We start from the raw sequence: 20,529 nt of genomic DNA, 5'->3' as shown, positions 1-20,529 counted from the left end.
TATGAGCTAGAAATTCTTGATAATGCATGCAATGAATTCTGAAAATGCTTATAACAAAGAATTTAAAGTATAGAAAGAAAAAAGTAGCAAAAACAAACAAATATCAGTTAATGATTGAAATAAAAATATCACGCAAACATTCAAAATATTTAACAATTTCCCAAGAATATGAATTTTGGATATTCAATGCAAACTAAAATAAAACAGTTCAAGCAATTTTCATGCATTGATTCTAGTAATTATATAGAAATGAAAATTAAAATAAGTATAAAAATTATGGATAAATCCAACAATAAACAAAAACATTAATCCAAGAATAAAAATTCTTCAAATACCGTAGGTAACACAATCAAACTAATAAATAATTTCATTAAAATCTCAAAACATCATGTTATATAAATGAATTCACTGCATAGATAAAAATGCATACATTTTGTCTTACATGTATATAAAATTTCATATCATCATTAATTTTAACACACAAGCTTCATCAAAAATGGACACTATCTTAGTACAAAAATAAAATATTGACTAATAATAATAATCATCCTTAAATATAGCAATATAACTATTATTATATTTAATAATTTTGTCAGGCTTGTGAACGTTATTTTTTCTTAAGAAATAACTGATGTTTTTATTAAATTATTATTACCATATCATAATAATTAATAAATACTTTAGTTTCATTTGATTAACTTGTATGACTGAGTAAATGTTTAATAAAGTGAATGTAATGAATTATAATTTTAATAAAACAATATCTGAAAATTAATCACCTTCACTTTATTTAGATATTGATATAAGAAGTTTACTGTTGCATTTGATATTACATTTACTATGCTGTTGAGTCAATTGCACACAGCTACAGGGAATACCAAAGGAAACTTACAATGACGGCTTTGATTTTAAAAAGAAAAACAAAAAATTTATCAATTGTTCATATTAATCAAGTACATATTCTACATTATGTAACAAAATTATTGCAATTAACTTAATTAAATCAGCACCATGATAATTTTGACAATACTGCAACAATTACTTTATATAATAAAATTATATAAACAATTGCTTTTGGGATAAACAAAAAAATAAAAAAAAATTCAGTCTTTTCAACATGATAATTGTTTGATATTACACAATTAATAATGTAAATTCAGACATCATGCCAAATGTAATTTTTTCATGATGATAAATCCAAATTCTTTTTTTAGTTTCAAACAAAAATAAATGCAGACCTTTCAAACAAAGTATCTAGATTTATTCATATCTATAAACTTTCTCAAAATATCATAACAATGATTTTACATCATTCGTCCAAATATTTATGTAGACCAAACAACATTAAAACTTCACATTATTACAACTTAGATACAAAATCAAGCAAATATAGAACAGGATTTCTACATAATATGGATTATAGTAAAGTATAATAAATGATGGATTTGTGAAATTATAAAACTTAGACCTAGCAAAAGATTTTATATAAAGTAATTAAAATTTTGTACAAGTTAATATGAATGCTGTAGGTGGGAAACAATGAAGATGGATCGCTGATTTAACTACATATATTCAACCTAAAAATACAAATAAATTTATTTCTGTTAATTAAAAAATTATTACATTTCTACTAATGAATATATATTAGTAATTAATAGTAGCTCAAGATTAAATAACTTATTTCTATTAAAACAAATTTAATAAAGTTGAGATGATAAATTAACCTGTTTTCATTGCATAATTATTTTGAATAAAGTTAAGAAAATTATTCAGTATCTTTGTCAATTTTTGTTAATTATGATAGTAGTCTACATTTTATATATTCTGAAATATAAAAAAATGAATCTCATATGCTGAACTAACAACATTTCCACTAAACAGGAAGTGTCTATTTTATTAGCAATATATACTGTAAATACTAGAAATAGGCTCTCTTAATTCTAGATATGCCTATACTTTTTTTTAATTATACAGATCCTCCTCTATTTAGGAATGTTCAACTTATGAACAATTTGATTGTACTGTACATCCAAACTTTGTGTTGATTCTGAAGTTATCTTACCACTTGTGGAGTAGTGTTTAAGTCAGTCCTTGGCCAGTAATAAATAATTAATATGGGCTTATTTCTATTGCATAGTGTCATTTTTATTGGCAAGACTATGTCTTGTTTATAAAATTGTGGTGCAATTACGGCTTCACACCTTAGAGGTATGAAGGAGTATGTGTCAGGAGTTGATATTTGGCCCAGAGTATTTGGTGCCCAAATCATGCACACAAAAAAACCAGACTTGTAAGTACTCAGAAACAAGAACTGAGCCAAAATAAAATACAAAATGGCAACATATTTCTACAAACAGGTGAGTGCGTGAGATTTGCATATGTGTCACTCATTGGAAAGTTGGAAATGTGAACATTACAAAATCAAATTTTGACAAACGAATCTTTGAAAAAACCCATTCACCTGTCCCTTGTTATTCCCGACATATCTCTGGTCCCATCTCGGGTCAACCAGTCAAGGTGAGCAGGTCATTTCATTTCAGCATCAGAACGTTTTTGAAACTAGATAGTGCTAGTCGTTATAATTTTATATTAAAACTAACTTTCGAAATATAATTTTTTTTTGTTTTTTACACTTATTAATATATTTATTTCATTTGTGTAAAATAAAAATAATAATTTCGGACAATACAATAGCCATGATTATTTTTTCAAAAACAGGACATTTTCTTTAGCCATCAACAAAAATTCAACCCGGGGCAACATGCAACGGAGAGAAATTTCTACATTGGATAGGTTAATTTCACCAAAAATGCATCATGGACAACCTTGTGGTCATAGCCATGGCCAGCAAAGTTTGAACGATCATGCTCAAAACCAGTGATACCAAAGATTGGAGAATGAGAATAAGACCTGTCATGAGTGCCGAAGTGACCCCGCTTAGTAGTGAGTCTCCAAGACATAGTCTTGTCCCAAAAATGGCCTTGCCATTTTACTTGTTTTTACATGAATTTTGAGGTTCTATTGTCACTCATTAGGTGGTATTGAAGTCAGTAACTAAGTAAAGGCATTTTTACTATTGTTTGCAATTTTTATAAAATTTTACTAGTGCTTCAAAAATGCATTGAAAACATAATAGTAAATCCAACAGTGGAGATAAATGCAAGAAGTGTCACTTTATTACCATGGAAACTAATCTGGACATTATAAAACTAAGTATTAGAAGAAAAAAACCACTTTTGAAACAGCTGCTACTAAGCAGAAGCAAGCAGGTAAACAAGCATAATGTATTCTATTAAGTACACTAAAGGATTTAACACAAACACTAAGTAGTTATTCTGTATAAAAATGTACTTTCTAGGTTAATTTTTGACTTACAACAAAACATCAGGTTCCTAACTTGTTCATAAATCACCTGTAATACAGGTGATTAATGTGTTAGCTATGACTTTTTCAATCAACATTGCTGAATGATATGAAATGTCTAGAGAAAATTCAGATAATCAAACTATTCCATGTACTCATACAATAGAAAGTAAACATTGCACTAACTCAAATTACTTATTACACACTACCTAAGTTAATCTTATTCTCATTATAATAGGCAAACATTTAAGTTTACCGATAACAAATTATTTACAACAAACAATTTATTGGTGCAAGAATTTTTAATTTTAAAATACAAAGCATAATATATAGCCAAAAAATATATCATAATTAAAATTAGCCTATGTTTTAGCACATTTGATATTATACTTCAACTTTCTTCATTATAATAGAATGTTTCATTAATTAAAAGATGAAAGCTGTAATCATGTTAAAATATTTTTTTTTAATTAAATAAACTTATATACTTGAAATAAAATATACCGCATATCTCGGCAGATAAGACGATAGTTGAATCATAAAAACAAACTCCCAAAATCCGGGTAGATAGGACAGATACAAAAAAAATTAGATTGAAATTTATATAAATTAAAACCATTATAAAAAGACAGACAAACCATAATTATTTACTAGAAGAGAGTAGAGTATGTGCACAAAATAGAATAGCCCATACAACATTTTTGTGAATAGTCAAGTTGTTACCTGAATGCTGAATCAGTGAGAATGTTTGCAATAATTGCAAGACAGTGCTGCCAGATGCAAGAAAATAAAATTTGTTCATTTGAAAAATTACAAATAGAATATAATTCCGTATATGCTATACAGTATTATTATTCAGATGATGATCGCTGATCCAAATTAAATTTGTTGATAGTTTGGGGGTCGTCTTATAGAACAGATATATGCTAAAACTATAAAACTTTGACGAAAATTTATACCTTGTCTTATCTGAAGCTCATCTTATCTGCCAAGATATATGGTAAATTTGAAAATTATTTTTACTAATTTGTGAGAAATGAAGGCATAAATAATTTTCAAAAATAACCAATTCTTTCAAGATTCTAGAGTGGGTTTTAAAAAAATGTTATCCCAATAAATTTCTGAGCAAACCTTATATACTTTATGTAATCTAAACAAGTTTTGACTGAATTAGTTTTAACAAAATCAAACTGTAAAGTCTAAATTATCCTTAATAAATCATTTTCCACTTTGTATTAAAATATTTAATATTAAACATCAAATAAAAATATTCATATTAGGGATCCAATGTATTATGTTAATAAGATTTTTTTAAAAAGTACTAAAATTCTGGGAACATTACAGTCTTATTATATTTTTGGGCTGCAATTTGAAAAATTGTAGACCTATAAATTCCTTCATCTCAAGAATGAAGTTAGATGGACGAAAGACAAGACCACATATGGAAACCTTAGGAGCAGGAGGCCCCAATTAACTATATATGAGCTTCTGATGCAAACCAGAGGTCATGTTATTTCAATTAAAAAATTTTCTCTTGAAAGATGTTAGAAGACTGGTTTGACTATATTGTTAAAGGAAAAGTATGATGTACAGGGGCAAGTCACTACTAATTTCAGGTGGAGAGCATATCGCTACTTTGGAATAAAACTGGCATAACTCAAAAAAGTGCGATTTTTCGATTATGCCATAATCAAAACGAAAATGTAGTAAATTTTTATGTGGAAGAGTGTCACAAAAGTAACTTGTGTATTCAGCCACTAGGGAGCAGTTATGTGGGAAATAAGTGATATTCAGTTAAACTTTGTTAAATCTTTGCATGGGATTTTCTCAAAACTAGTAATTTTGAGTTGTGCCAGTTTTCTTTCAAAGTAGCGATATATTTTAAATTAAATAAATTAAAAATATGATTAAAAATTGCAGCCCAGTAAATAATTGCTTGTAATATTATATATTAGTATTTACTAGGGTTTCTCATTTCCTGGTCTTTTGCTTGTCTCGGGATCCCGGAATAAAAGTGAACTGTTTCCCGGGATAGAATTAATTATTTCTAAGGTATACAAAATATCTTGAAATCAAATGATATAATTATTTTCCATTTTTTAAAGTAATTTTAAAGTTCTGTAACCTCCAAAATCATATTAATAATGCTGTGTAAGGTCTATAGGCCTATAATAAAAATTACCTTTAAATAACGTAGAAATTTTCACAAATAGAAAAAAATTAATTAAAGTTTGCTGGAAACTGCATACAACAACAACAAAAAAAATGTTTTGAATTGAGTTAAAAATTAAAAAAAATGAACTTCTAATTTAGAAGGTAATTTTCGTTTTTTAAATAAAATATAACTACAAAATATTGCAAACTTTTATAAGATTTTAAAAAGCAAAGATGGTCAATACTCCGATAACTCACTCTAATTCTTATTTTAGTAATGAAAAGTCTTGCCACCGAGAATGCCCTTTCCAATTCAATTGATGTGATTGGAATAGTGTTTAGTGCATTTAAGAGAAGACATATATTATGTGTTTTTTCACCTGTAGCCTGGAAGATTTTGAGTTCGTTTTCGAGATTGTAGTACTTCTTTCACTCTCTAGTATTCTTGATTTGTCTACCTCGGCTGCTTTAATAGCGGCATCAAGCTTATAGCTCGATAATTCAACAATTCATTTGGCTTTAATAATCAGGTTTATGAAGAAAAACTTCATACTTGCAGACTTTGTACTCGTTTGTATCCTTGCCCAATTTGCACAATCTGGCGTCAGGCATTTATTGAAGGTACTGGGCATGGTTAAAACTCAAGACAGCATAAGCACAATTATTCCAGATATTACAGGTTTCGACAAGTAAAGAATTTTTATAGTCCTGCCTCAAATAAGCTATATATTGATTATTGACCATTTGTAACATGCTATAACTAGCAAAAATTTTAAAAAAACTAATAGGTAGGTTTAAAATTAATAAATTCAAATGTATTCTGACAGTGAATGAGCTAATTATGCTTTCTATTTGCAAAATTCCTCAACCTTAACACAAAATAAGAAAAAAAGTGAATTTTTAAGAAATTTGTGGGATTTCCCGGGATATTTCCCGGGTTAAAAAAACAACCGGGATCCCGTTTGAGAAACCCTAGTATTTACTAATATTATATTTTGTTTACAAAACACCAATGACCTCTAAAGAACATTTGAAGTTGGGGTTAAAATTTTTTCTTTAAAATTATTTAAATCTCTCTTCATTAATCATTTCCAAGCTGAAATATATATACTGTATATAGAAAATTTTTTCAATTAAATCAAATAAAATTCTTCAACTAAAAGTTTAAAAAAATTCTAAAACAACACTGGAAACTAACTGCTTCAACTCATTTGTATGCTGCTCCATTGTTTTTAAGTGTTGTTCTTTAAAGTCTTATGTCCTATAAACAATATAAAAATATAAGTGTCTTCTTTCTTCCATTCCTTACAATGAGAACAAAAAATCCAAAATATGCATGAAACTTTTTGTAGAGCCATTAGCAAGATTTGCATAGTGAACACCAGTGGCGTGCCGTCCATGGAAGCTATGGAAGCACCGCTTCCCTTGTATTTTCTTAAATATAAACACATAATACATATTGTGCGATTATTTTCATATTTTAACATACTTTGAATTAATTAAAATTGATATTTTATTATAACTGCATTATGTACCTTATTACAAATTTCTATACTACATGTGAAAAACAATAATAAAATTGCTATTATATATTCAATTATAAATTCATATATGCATATTCCCAATGGAAGCACTTTATTATTGAATACAGAATAGCTTCCATGGTGAAAATATTTGAATCACATAAAGCACTTTACGAGCACCAACCTCACGAGGTTTAGCTTGTTGATGCTACACACCAAAATATCGTATAATACTTCCAATTGATGATAGGGAAGCTGTCCTGGGCTGGAACAGCTTCCCTATCATCAAATGTCACCGCACACCACTGATGAACACAACAAAGAATATTAAGAGTTGACACACTGTATTCCCTTGATTCTAAGAAGCCCTTTTTAACCCATGTTTAGTAGTTTGAAATAGATTTGTCTTACAATTGATAGCATCTTACATTCACAGATCAAAACAGCAATCAGTAAGCATTACAAGTAAACCATATGGTGCATTATGTACTATAATAGAAATTTTCAACTCTACTGTCCAATGGTCCCTTTGGTTCAAATAAGCTTTGCTGATAATAAGCATTTAAAAATTTAAACTTTCCAATATTTACAATGGCTAAGACATTATACCAGATTTTAAAAAATTTATTGTATATGCAGAAAGAGCATAAAAATAAAGCTGTCTACCATATAAAAGTATTTTTTTTTAAGAATATCAGTTTTTATGACTTGCTAATAAAAAGTAATTAAATTCAAAATGGTAACAGTTAGTTGCATATTTAACATCTTATTAAAACTTTGATTATTTATTTATTTAATAAAAATGATTAATTCAGTGATTTCAGCCTGTAAAAGCTTAATCATTTAAAAATTTTACACACCTGAACCATTTACGGTGTGATCATGCAAAAGATCGGTAAACAAACATTTTCGAACCCCTTCTGGGCTCTGCTTCAGGTTCCAATCAGTTTCTATAAAGACGTTCAATATCAGTTAGAAGTAGAAATCCGTTCGATCATGTCGTTTAAAGCTTGAATTTGAGTTGTAGGTTCGAATAGATTCACACAATCCAAGTCACGCATGCGCGACCAGTTTGCCCGTCAGAGTTTGATGGGTGAATTAGAGCGTGTTGTGAATTAACTCCTGCCAGGCCATCGATAACAGCATCTCCTCTTTAAAATTTATGCACGTGTTGGTGGTGGAGGATATAAATATGTTCATAGCCTCTAGCCATTTGAGGTGTTCAATAGGAGGCGAATCGTGGAGGAGAATGGTCTGGGAGAAGTTCGCTACTATAACCGGATCGGTTACATGCGTAGCGAGGGCCGTGGAAGTTCTTCCGTGCCGAATATCTGCTAGATGCTCTTGTATTCTGACTCGCAAAGATCGTTTAGTGGAGCCTATATAAATCAGGTTCCTATCGCACCTGTTGTCCTTCACGGGGATGCTATAGATTCCAGGGCGTCTGATGGGATTAGGAGGGCCCTTTCCTATTTGAAATAGAGCAATCTAACCCATCAGAAGTACACTTTCTGGATATAAGCATTAAGGCCGATAGCTTGGGAATCAATACGTCGGTATATCATAAACCTGGATTCACATCATCATATATTCCGACCGGGTCATGTGATCCGGGCTCATACAAGACTGCAGCCTTTAGAGCATTAATCAGAAGAGCCTTTATGCATTCATCTAACATCCAGGCTCGGGATACCGAACTAGCCTACATACTCCGCGTTGCCGCCCAACACGGGTATCACAAACATATCCATAGGCTAATACAACATCAGCAACGTATATATTCGGAGAGTGCACAGGAATCGAACCAAGTCGAGGACGGCCGTCTTGAAGAAATAGAGCGTATCGCCATTACATACAATCCGTACTTAAAATCTCTATATGCTAAACTTGCCAGCAAACATCAGCTACGTCTAGCTTTTAGGAGGTGTCCCACCATCTTCAACCTCTTACATAATGGAAAGGACCCTCGTAACCCCATCAGACACCCTGGAATCTATAGCATCCCCGTGAAGGACAACAGATGCGATAGGAACCTGATTTATATAGGCTCCGCTAAACGATCTTTGCGAGTCAGAATACAAGAGCATCTAGCAGATATTCGGCACGGAAGAACTTCCACGGCCCTCGCTACGTATGTAACCGATCCAGATATAGTAGCGAACTTCTCCCAGCCCATTCTCCTCCACGATTTGCCTCCTATTGAACACCTCAAATGGCTAGAGGCTATGAACATATTTATATCCTCCACCACCAACACGTGCATAAATTTTAAAGAGGAGATGCTGTTATCGATGGCCTTTCAGGAGTTAATTCACAACACGCTCTAATTCACCCATCAAACTCTGATGGGCAAACTGGTCGCGCATGCGTGACTTGGATTGTGTGAATCTATTCAAACCTACAACTCAAATTCAAGCTTTAAACGATATGATCGAACGAATTTCTACTTCTAACGGATATTGAACGTCTTTATAGAAACTGATTGGAACCTGAAGCAGAGCCCAGAAGGGGTTCGGAAAACGTTTGTTTACCGATCTTTTGCATGATCACACCGTAAATGGTTCAGGTGTGTAAAATTTTTTAGTAATTCCGGTGTGGTAAATAGTGAATTTACTTAATCATTTAGCAAAAATTCTAAAATAACAAATCTAATACAAGTTACTAATACTGCACTATTAGTAAATTATTAGAAGGAATAAACTGTTTCTTAATTTCCAGTCTAATGTCATTTTCAATAATAAACAGTCTTTTTGTTTGGAGGAAAGTTACATGACTATCTCCTCTCATCTTTCCACCTTGTTGTAGTAGGGGTTGCAATGTCCTGGTGGGGTTTACTCATCTGAATGCTTTGGCTGAGTTATCTAAGAGGGATACCTGCTAATAAAAGGCATCATGGCTCAAAGATACTCTGACAGTGTAACAGGTGCCAGGATTCCCTTGGGGCACTAGGCAACACCTGATTGCATTCAGTCTTGCATCTGAATTTGGGGCTCTGCAGACATCAACTGTACATTTCTCCTACATTACAACTCATAGTTTTTGATTCTAAAAATGTGAGATAGACATTTGCTGGAGATTCTCCAACAGGACAGCTGGCTGCTTCCGGGCTTGGTAATAGGCCTGCTGTAGCTAGTTTAGAGTAGTTGAAGCTTTGAGGCTTAGTAGCAAGTCTGCTGTTGTTGGCTCATTGTCAACAGCTTCAGGACCTAATAGCAGGCTCACTGTTACTGACTCACAGAGACACCATAACACATTCTCAAATATTACCTCATGTGGTGCTCCCACTAGGGGTAAATCATTATGTTAATACTAGCAGATGAGCCTGGCATTGCTTGAACAAAAAATAACCCCAGCAAAGATTATTAGATTATTTTGTACTTCTAACTCTTCTACTTACTATATTATAGTATTTGATTTATATTTACAAAGGTTATCTTAAGTAAGAGATTAGGCACTTGGTGTGATAAACACATAAGATAACCTTTATAGTTACACAGCCAATCTTACCCATTTTCACTGGATGCAAGAATTAGGTTTCCCTCTTCTGATCTAACTAGAGAATTTTTTAGATGGGTCTAAAAATATGTTCAATTTCCTGCAAAAATGCAAAAAAATTGCATTTAAAATAGTACAGTAGAAGCCAAGTTCTTCAGAGTAATCCTTAACCCTCTCCCCCGTGGGGGGGGGGGAATTTCCAAAAATCCCTTCTTAGTGTGCATTCTCATGGCATACCCTAACTATGTACTAAATTTCAACTTCCAGTTCCTGACTGTTTGGGCTCTGCGATTATTATTACCAACCCATCACGATTATATTGTAAGATTTATCCAAATCAATCTCAAAACTACAGGTGGCTTCTGCAGTGCTAAGCTGCCATATAATAATAATAGAGGGTCCCAGGTCTTCAAAGGTCAGGATAGGGGTTTGTCCAACTTAGGTATTACTATTTATTACCACTCATCTTATAAGGATTCACATACTTGGATTTTTTTCTAATAAGTTGATTCAGCATTTCCTAATTGAGATCTCTAAACAAGAAATGTAGATGTAAAAACAAGGTCTTAGCCCCATCTGTCTGTTTTCCTTACGATTCTATTAAACTTTCCCTTTTGATAAGATTAAATCTTTGGCAGGACTTTCTACTAATCACTTTCTTCATCTAATCAATTATAATGTGAATGCAGACAACAGTATTTGTGAATGCAAGAATAACAATCCCAAAGATCATCTTTTGGACTTTTTCATGGATAAATACCTGATAATTATAAATCAAGACAACAAATTCACTTATGATACTTCCAGATGTATGAAAATTTTGGACCTCACTTTAGCTTCCTCTGATTTAGGCAACAGACTGGTGAATTGGCATGTCTGATAAACTTTCCCTATCTGATCATAGATACGTTATTTTCACTTTTGGCTTCTAGCCTAAAAAGGGTGGCATTTCAGGGATCACACTGCCTGTTGCAAAATTCATAATTTGTGAAAATTTTAACCATCTGGTGATGGAGTGGCAAATAGCAAAAATGTAAACAGAGCAGTAAAAACAAAATGTCATTCAGTGAAAAAGAAAACTATCACAGAATCACAGAACATGAATCAATTTTGGTCTAATAAAATTTTACTGTTTATAAACTAAAGTGGCTTGAAAAACTTAGTCATAGAAACTAATTTTTTTTTATTATTGGTCATCCTTTCATTTCTGGTTGATACAAAAAAAGTCACACTAAGCATGAAAGTAACCTGACAAATAACTTTCTATTTTGGTGAATAAAAAAAAATATGCGGCAAATGAATTGGCAATTGCTATAAAAAAGCCACAGTGTTTTTTTATAGCAATTGAAACCCAAACACAAAAAAGAGTGATTAAGCACTTTTTAAAGACAGCCTATCTTCCAGACTAGATTGCTTTTCTTACTGATTTGGTGCCATGCCAGACATTGAGTTGTCTGCTGAACTTGTGCAACAGCATATTCTTGAGTCCTACACTATTACTATACACTAAGAGAAATTCAATCATTTAGTTTCTTGGTGGAACAGGGAGTTGAGCTCAGAATTTTCCAACTCTAAACTTACTTAACTGAGCTAATCATACTGATGAGTGGGAGCTTTATCATAAAACTCTTACCAAGTATAAAAAAAGTTCTTAGAAGGGCAAAACAATCTTTTTGGAGAAACTACGTTAGGCCTAAATTTTTTAACACACACATTACCGATATATGGGACATACTGTGCCATTTATAACTTAACTAGTAGCCCGGGACGCCCCCTAGTGGGCGTTTTAGCAGTATTACAAATTCCTATGAGGCATGTTTAAAGCAGCGGCAGCTTTACGTTCCTCCACAGTGGCGCATTTCTTTGGTCGTGCCATGAAAGGTTTCTATTATTATATTAAAAAAAATTAGCGTAACTATTTCAAACCTTATCGTTTTATCGTAGCGGTTCAAAGCTATCCAGTTTTTCGTTTTTCGCCCCCTAGTGAACATTACAGGCATTCCGTGACAATAATAAATTCCTATTACAAATATAACGAATTATTTATATTGTTATATTGACCAAATAATAATTTATTGGCCAAATGAATAAAAATAATTTATATTGTTCATTTAAATAATAATTAAAATTGTTAATTTAATTTGAATGTTTTAAATATGACACACGATAGGGGCGCCTCAAGTGTCCATTATCAAACGGTTACGGGACAGACGGACACGTTGAATGGGTTATATATATATAGATAAATGTAAAATCATGTTTTGAATACATATAAAAATATAATTAATTAAACCAGAAGTATACCATTAAAAGTGAATCATCATTGAACAAAGTTTTAATCTTTACTAATTTAAGTCTTCTTGCAATCCTGTCCAATCATTGAAGACCACAGGTTGAGAAATGCTATGCTATGTCATTGTAGTATTAGGATGATCTTTTTGGAACTTTCCTGAGACATTCTTAGTGCAAGGATGCCCTCAACATGGTATTCTTACACCTTTGTTTGCATAGTCTCCTGAAGAACCTTTAATAATTCTTGGTTGTATTCCCAGGGTTATGCAGACAACATTGTTCTGCTTTGTACAGGAAAATTTCCCAGTACTCTACCAGACCTACTTCAAAGAGGCCTAACTTGTGTACAGAGCTGTGGTTATTCACTATAAAAACATTATTATGCAGGATAATTGCATTAGTTATCAGTGACTAATAAGCAAAAATCAAGCTATACAAGGCCACCTACTTATATAATCCTACCACTCCTCAGAGAGTGGTCTGCCTATTTTGGAAAACACTGCTCAAACTTGTTATTTAACAAAACTTAATAAAACTGATTAATTGAATTTTAAGATTTTTTTCTATAGAGTAAGAAATTTTCATTTTTAAACTCACAAATCAAGGAAATATAACATATTGGATTTGTGTTCTCGTATGTAGGAATGAAGAGAAGACAATTTTGTATATTATTTACAGAACTTTGGAAGCACATCGGCATTTAAAGAATAGTGAAATAACCTACAATTAAAGTTCAGAGTTGTTAGTTCCACATGTTCCTCTTTTTAAAACATTTAAAAATGTTTTAAAAAATACTTCAATTTCCTATCTATAATCTTTAGCAGCAATTTTTCATTGATGAAAAAGTTTATCATACATAATCTGCAAAGAGTAATTTTTTTGTTAACCCAAAAAAGTTTACTGTATAATTTTCTCAAGTTTTTGTTGTTGTTTATTTACTTCTTATTATATCAGCAATGAAATGGAATGATGTGATTTGTAAGAACATTAATTAAAAAGAAATATTCTCAAATCTAGGAAAAAATTAAACAATTCATTTTAAAGTGATATAAAGTAAGCAGTGCTGGATTCATCTATAAGCCAACTAGGCCACATCCTAGGGTCCCAAACCTATCAATCTGTTTTCAACTTTTATAAATTTTTAATAACAAAAAATAAGTGTCATTTCTTTTAAAAAAATTTTTAAATTGATCTTATTGAATATGTGTGACTGAGTATCTTTAGTGTGATGCCCAGGCAGGAAATCTGATTTACTGATATGTATTTTTCGAAAAATATTACTGAAAATAATTTATTTTAAATCACAAAAAATTATGTCCATAAGGTCTCTGTTACTAGGACAATATAGAGATCTAAAAGACGACGCAGCAAATTTGAAAATCCATTAAGACATCCAATTTTAAACATATAATTTGAAATTTTTTAATGTTTTTTGAAATTGTTTCTTTACATTCTAGAGAAAAATTAACACTTATTTGAAATTGACTTACCACTTAATAGAGGTAATAATATTGGACTGTGGGTGATTTATCTAATGAAGATGTTTCATTAAAAATTATTGTCCAAGATCCAACAGTTTGTCAGCACTTGGACAATAATTTTCAATCTTCTTAAACAAGGATTATGATCAGTATTTTTCAAGAGCATTATTAAGACTAGTAAAAGAGTCAATGTCAAGATATACACCCGTGAAGTTGAGAGGTTGCGGCCAACATTTTCATTGTGAAAACTTCAGCTACAACCTCACTAATGGCTGATTTATTCACCATTTTAGGTAGTGTTTTTTGCTTTGTATGTAAAATATTCAAAATTTCAAATTTCTCCTTTGCCACAAAGGGACATAAAAATTGGAAGAATACTGTTTCTTTATTGAAAAGCCATGAAAATTCATCAGAGCATAGAGGGGCTTTGATGTTTTATTTGGTATGTAGAAGCAATAATACATTATCTGATCAGTTAGAAGATGAAATACAGAAAGAACAAAACTATTGGCAAAAGGTACTAGAACAAGTAGTAGTGGTGATTTGTAAAGGGTATTTCAAATTGAGCACTTTTTTTAAAAATAAATAAAATATCGATGGCGCAGTGAATTCATCCAGGTATTTTGACAGTTAAAAAGTGTGATGTATGACATTTATAAAAATGGCTTCGTACACGATACAACAACGTGTTCAAGTTGTTGAATTATTTTATGAAAATCGGCGTTCTGTGAAAAATGTTTTTAGAAAATTACATGAATTTTATGGTTTACATTATTGTCCATCTGAAAGAACTATTGGTCAAATTATTAAAAAATTTCAAGAGACCAGTTCAGTGGAAGATCAATAAAGAGAAAAATACAGTTGTAGTGGTCATTCACAAGAGAATATTGATTTGGTTTGGTTTGTGAAATGTCCATTAGTCTATGTTCACAAGTTAGACTCAGTCAATCAACAACATGGCATATTTTATGAAAGGATTTAGCTTTAAATGCATATAAGGTTCAAATAACACAGGAACTACAGCCATTGGACCATCAAAAATTTCCTGGAAGAATTATTGCAAGAAATGGTGATGTTAATTGGCCACTAAGATCATGTGATCTAACACCATTGGACTATTTTCTTTGGGGTTATGTTAATTTAAAAGCCAGGCCTATAAGAACAAACCACAATTGATTCCTGAACTGAAGGATGAAATTATTCGTGTCATTGGTAAAAATAGAGCCTCAATTATGTCAAAATGTCATAGAAAATTTTAACAAAAGAATGAACCACTGCGAAGCAGCAAGAGGTGATTTGTCAGATATTATTTTTCGTATATAAATGTCATAACTGATACTTCAATTACCAATAAAAAGTTTTTAAAAATCAATGCAAATTATGTCTTTTATTAATTTTTTAAAAAAGGCACTCAATTTGAAAGGCCCTTTACTTTGGTTGAGAGAAACCTGGCATTTAAGGACTCAAATGAAACATTTGGGGTTATGTAATGGGTTATGATGGAGGTCAATGGAAACTTTATTGGACATTTAAATGGAAACTTTATCTTTTTAGAACTGATAGCAAAATTTGATCCATTTTTATCTGAACATATTAAAAATTATGGTCAAGCTGGTTCGGGAAGAACTTCTATCTATCAAAAACAGTAGTATGTGAAGAACTAATTGCTTCGATGGAAAAAAAAAAAAAAAAAAGTTTTACAATCAATTATTACAGATGTAAAAAGTTCAAAATATTTTGGAATTTCAGTTGATTCCACCCAAATGTTTCTCACAAGGATCAACTATGCATTATTTTGAGATTTGTAGATGAATTGAGTTTTGAACCAATGGAATGATTTCTGAACCTCATTGAAATTGAGGATCACACTGGAGCCAATTTAGTGGAAACGACTGTAAATTTTTTTGAAAGTAAAGCTGGTTTGAATTTTGCTGATTGTAGATCTCAGTCATATGATAATGCAGTGAATATGGCAGGAAAATATAAAGGTATGCAAACAAAAATTTTGGAAAAGAACAGTAAGGCGAGTTTTTTACCATGTACTGGACCTCACAGAATCTGGTTGGTATTTCTGGTGACAATGTTGTATAGAATCAATCAAAATAGTTGATTGATTCTATACAACATTAATAATAATAAATAGCTCAACAAATTTTCAAATTTTTATCATCATCCATCAAAAAATGGAGTGTAATTGAAAAAAAATCCAACCAATCAGTAAAATCATCATCAAAGACTAGATGGAGTACTCAATTAGACTCAATCAAGATATATTGTAATTATGGAAGTTTATTGGATGCTTTAAGCAGTACTGTTTTGATGCACAAAATTTACTGTCTAAAATGGAAGAGTTTGAGTTTGCATTGAAAACTGTTTTTTGAAACATAATATTATAAAGAATTAATCCTTGTAAGATTCAAAAATCACGGCTAGACACGTGTTCTTCTTTGTATTCATCTCTTGGAGACTTACTAATGAGTTTGAATGATCAGTTTGACACAATTGAAGCAGAAGCTAAAGAATTATTACAAAACAGAGACAAGAACTAAACAAAAAAATTCCAAGAGAACCTCAATCAAATGAGAAAGTGTTAAGTCCCAAGGAAAACTTTAAAAGTAATGTTTCTTTGAAAATTTTGAAAAACATTAATATGAATTTGGAACAACGAGCTGGGTCTTATAAGGAAATTAATCAGAATTTTGGATTTTTAATCAACATTGACATTCTTAATGAAGAATTGAAGTGTACAAAATATTGTCAAGCAATACCAAGGAGATATTGATGATTCATTATATAGCAAAGTTTTGCAACTTCATAGTTTCATCAAAATTAATTATCAAGATTGAGAATCCCCTGTGACTCATTTGTTCTTGTATAAGATGATAAGAAAAAAGACTATGGAAAATTTCCATACACTGAAACAGTTTTAAGAATTTATTTATGCTTGATGATTACCAACTGTTCTGGTGAAAGAAATTTTTCAAAAGTAAAATTAACCAAAAATATTCTAAGGTCAATCAGAATACTTTAAACAATTTCACTTTATTATCCAGCAATGTCAATAAAATCAAATCCATTGATTTTGATTTATTAATCAATGAATGTGCCGAAGAAAAATGTAGAAAAAATTTTTGTAAAACAAATTGTAATTTTTATACCATATTGAATTTTATAATAAAAAAATATAAAAAATATTTGTTTTCACATTTCATAAAGCCTCACTGACTGTCTCTCAACTCGATAATTTAGGATCAACTTTTAAATCAGATAAGGATTTTTATAAATTCTATCTTAAAATACCTGATGTGAATAAGTCATATAAAATCAATTTCAGAGATGATTATTACTTTAGCAGCCCCAAAGCCTAAAGGGCCTCAAAATTGCAAATCTGGCTCTGAATGTAAACTTAAAATCCAGAATTATAGAAAAATTATTAGTCACCCCCTAATTTATAACTTTCTGATTTATGACAGCCAAAACTAGAATATTAAGAAAATTATTTTTGAATCAAAACAGTGGACATACTCAATAACAGCATGGATATTTTTTAAATAATGAAAATCAAGTTTAAAAAGGATTAACACACTAACTCAAAGTTAACTTTGTATATGGTGCTGTCTGCTCTGAGATTTTATTAAAAAATATCTTTTATATTATCATCATAAAAAAGACTAAAGGCTTAATATATTGAAAGTAGAGATAAGTTTTAAAAAAACTGTAAATGCAATAATGAGTAAACTTTTCATTAAATCTGACTCCACTCAAGATATGACATGACCCGAGTGGCATAGCGTAGTGGGGCGGCTCACCCCGGGCAGCACTTTTTAGAGGGAGGCAAAATTTCACAAAAAATAATAATAATATCTTGTAAAAATTTGAACCATTCTAATCTATATTTGCGTCGCACCTACGATAGTGCTATCATCCGGACAGTGCGGGAATCGACTCACCGTCCAGGTGAACTATTAATTTCATCCGAGCATATCTTGCGCAACCTGTTGACTTTTTTTTTTATTTTGCTTGTACGATTCATTCGTATTCATATACACCTCCAATATCCAATAGAGTTATTTTAAACAGGTCGCTGTGGTAGCACGGAATTTTTCATTGCTTGTTCTGTGATGAAACTGAATTTAGTCTTTTAAATTGAGATACCTAAATAAGGGGGACCAAAATTTTCCTCCATCCCGGGCAGCTAACACCTACACTACGCCACTGCATGACCCCGCATGACCCCCTCTCCATCTCCATGACCTTTACCAAAATTTAATAGCATCAATGTCTTATATATAAAAATAATTCCGCAAAGTTTCAAAATTTTTGGTTTATTCAGTCCTGAGATATAATACAAAATAGATGCCAATACACATACATATAAAGAATTTTATAAGGTTTTTTTTTTTTACATTTTTGGGACTCCTTGAGGGTTAAAATGTCAAAAAATGCAAAAAACTGGACAATTGAGATTTGGCCAATTACCATACTCTTCCTATATATTATATTCTATAACAGCCTAGAAATTAAAAGTGCTAAACAGACTTATGAGAAATCAAACCTGAAATACTTTTTAAGCAATTGAAAAAAATCTATTATAAATCATGCATTATATTTTAATATATAAATAATAAGTACTTAATTTAATTAACAAAAAAGAAATTTTAAAGAAACTTGAATAAGAAAACTTTTCCATACTTATAAGATTTCTCAGTGTTTGAAAAAAAATTAATAAAGGAAAAATTTTAAAATGATACATTCTATCGACTTACAAAAATGTGTGTTGAAAAAAAAAATCTTAACAAGATCAACCTTAAACCTTAAATAAAAATATTCTATAAAGATTGAATGTATTTGATTAAAAAAATAATTTGTTCATAAAAATTTTATAAAAAGAATACTGAAAACATTATTTAAAAGACAGCTTTGATTATTTACCTCCTTTCACTTTTTTCTTGTGTTTACTTTTCTCACGAGAACCACTTTTTTTACTTTTCTTTGCTGCTTTTTTAGTCTTCTTGGAAGATTTAGAGTTCTTAGATTGATTACGATCTTGGGATTTTGGAGATTTTCCTGCAGGTGATTTTTCCACTTCTGTTCCTTCTGGTTCTGACTGACTCTGATGGGCATAATCAGAAAGAATACGCTTTTTTGGTGATGGAAATGGCAATTTTACTAATAATTTTTTTCTTCCTGTGGTCCCTTTGGATTTAGAATCTCCACTAGGACTATCTTTTTTCTTTTTTGCAGATGGAGATGATGGTGGGGGTGACAAAGATGCTTTACGTTTACCAGACTTTGCTTCATCTGATTCAGATCTTGAAGATAACTGATTACTTTTTTTCCCACGAACACTAAAATCAAATTCTTCTGCCTTTAAATTTGATTTAGTACTTGTTAGATAGAGAGCCAATTCAATTTTGGAACGAAATTTTTTTCCATCAGGGCTAGAAAAAATATATTCATATAATTAAGAACAGTATCTTAATTATACTTAGAAATCTTATTTGTTAATAAAAAATATCTTCCTTATAATTATTTAGACTGAGTATATGTAGACTTTTTATTTTTGATATTATATGATAAAAATCAGAGGTACAGTCGATCCCCCTATAAGATCATTGATTTTTCCGTTTTATCTGAATTACATGTTGTACGAGTCACTTAGATTTTACAAATATGTGAGCCGTTCACAGCCCGGCACACGTATTTGTAAAATCTAAGTGACTCGTACAACATGTAATTCAGATAAAACGGAAAAATCAATGATCTTATAGGGGGATCGACTGTAAACAATGGTTAGTGGTTTTGAAAACATATATGAGTAAATTAAATACTTCTAAAGTAAATAAACTACATTTTCGCTAGTCTTTTTATATTTTCAACTTTAAGTTAGAGTTGAAAATATGTTAAGTCTTTTATTTCTCTTAGTTAGAAGCATTCAAATTTTATGATCTTCGTAATTTAGTTCAAAGGTTACCAAACTTTTTAAAGCTGCAACTCCCTACTATTTTCTCTCTTTCTCATTTACATTCCTCTATTTCTGAAATTATGATACTATTTGCAATCCGTTATCTGTACGAAAAGTCTCTAATTAATGACTGCCATCAAAACAAAAGTCAGAAATTCCATTGAACTTGAAAATGATTTAATTGTATGGTTTCATATAAAGAGTCCAGATTTGTAAAGGTTGTTTCTGAAAAAGAAGTGTATGTTTTACACTAAAT

General features: G+C 30.9%; 1 protein-coding gene across 1 annotated transcript in view; it reads right to left on the bottom strand.

The window, feature by feature from the left end:
- The window catches only part of LOC111636692 (methyl-CpG-binding domain protein 4-like), a gene marked incomplete at its 5' end in the record, with an annotated part of 38,844 nt that extends 19,072 nt beyond the window's left edge, over positions 1-19,772 (bottom strand). Inside the window, one exon of the mRNA XM_023381988.1 lies at positions 19,241-19,772. Within this exon, the coding sequence (XP_023237756.1) occupies positions 19,241-19,772 (532 nt within the window). The remainder of the gene's footprint in view (positions 1-19,240) is intronic.
- Positions 19,773-20,529: the final 757 nt, after the last annotated feature.

This window comes from Centruroides sculpturatus, unplaced genomic scaffold, assembly GCF_000671375.1.
Source record: "Centruroides sculpturatus isolate CEXI.00-Female unplaced genomic scaffold, Cexi_2.0 scaffold667, whole genome shotgun sequence".
Taxonomy (NCBI): Eukaryota; Metazoa; Arthropoda; class Arachnida; order Scorpiones; family Buthidae; genus Centruroides; species Centruroides sculpturatus.
Note: the sequence above shows the minus strand (reverse complement) of the source record. Positions and strands in the feature narration are given on the sequence as shown.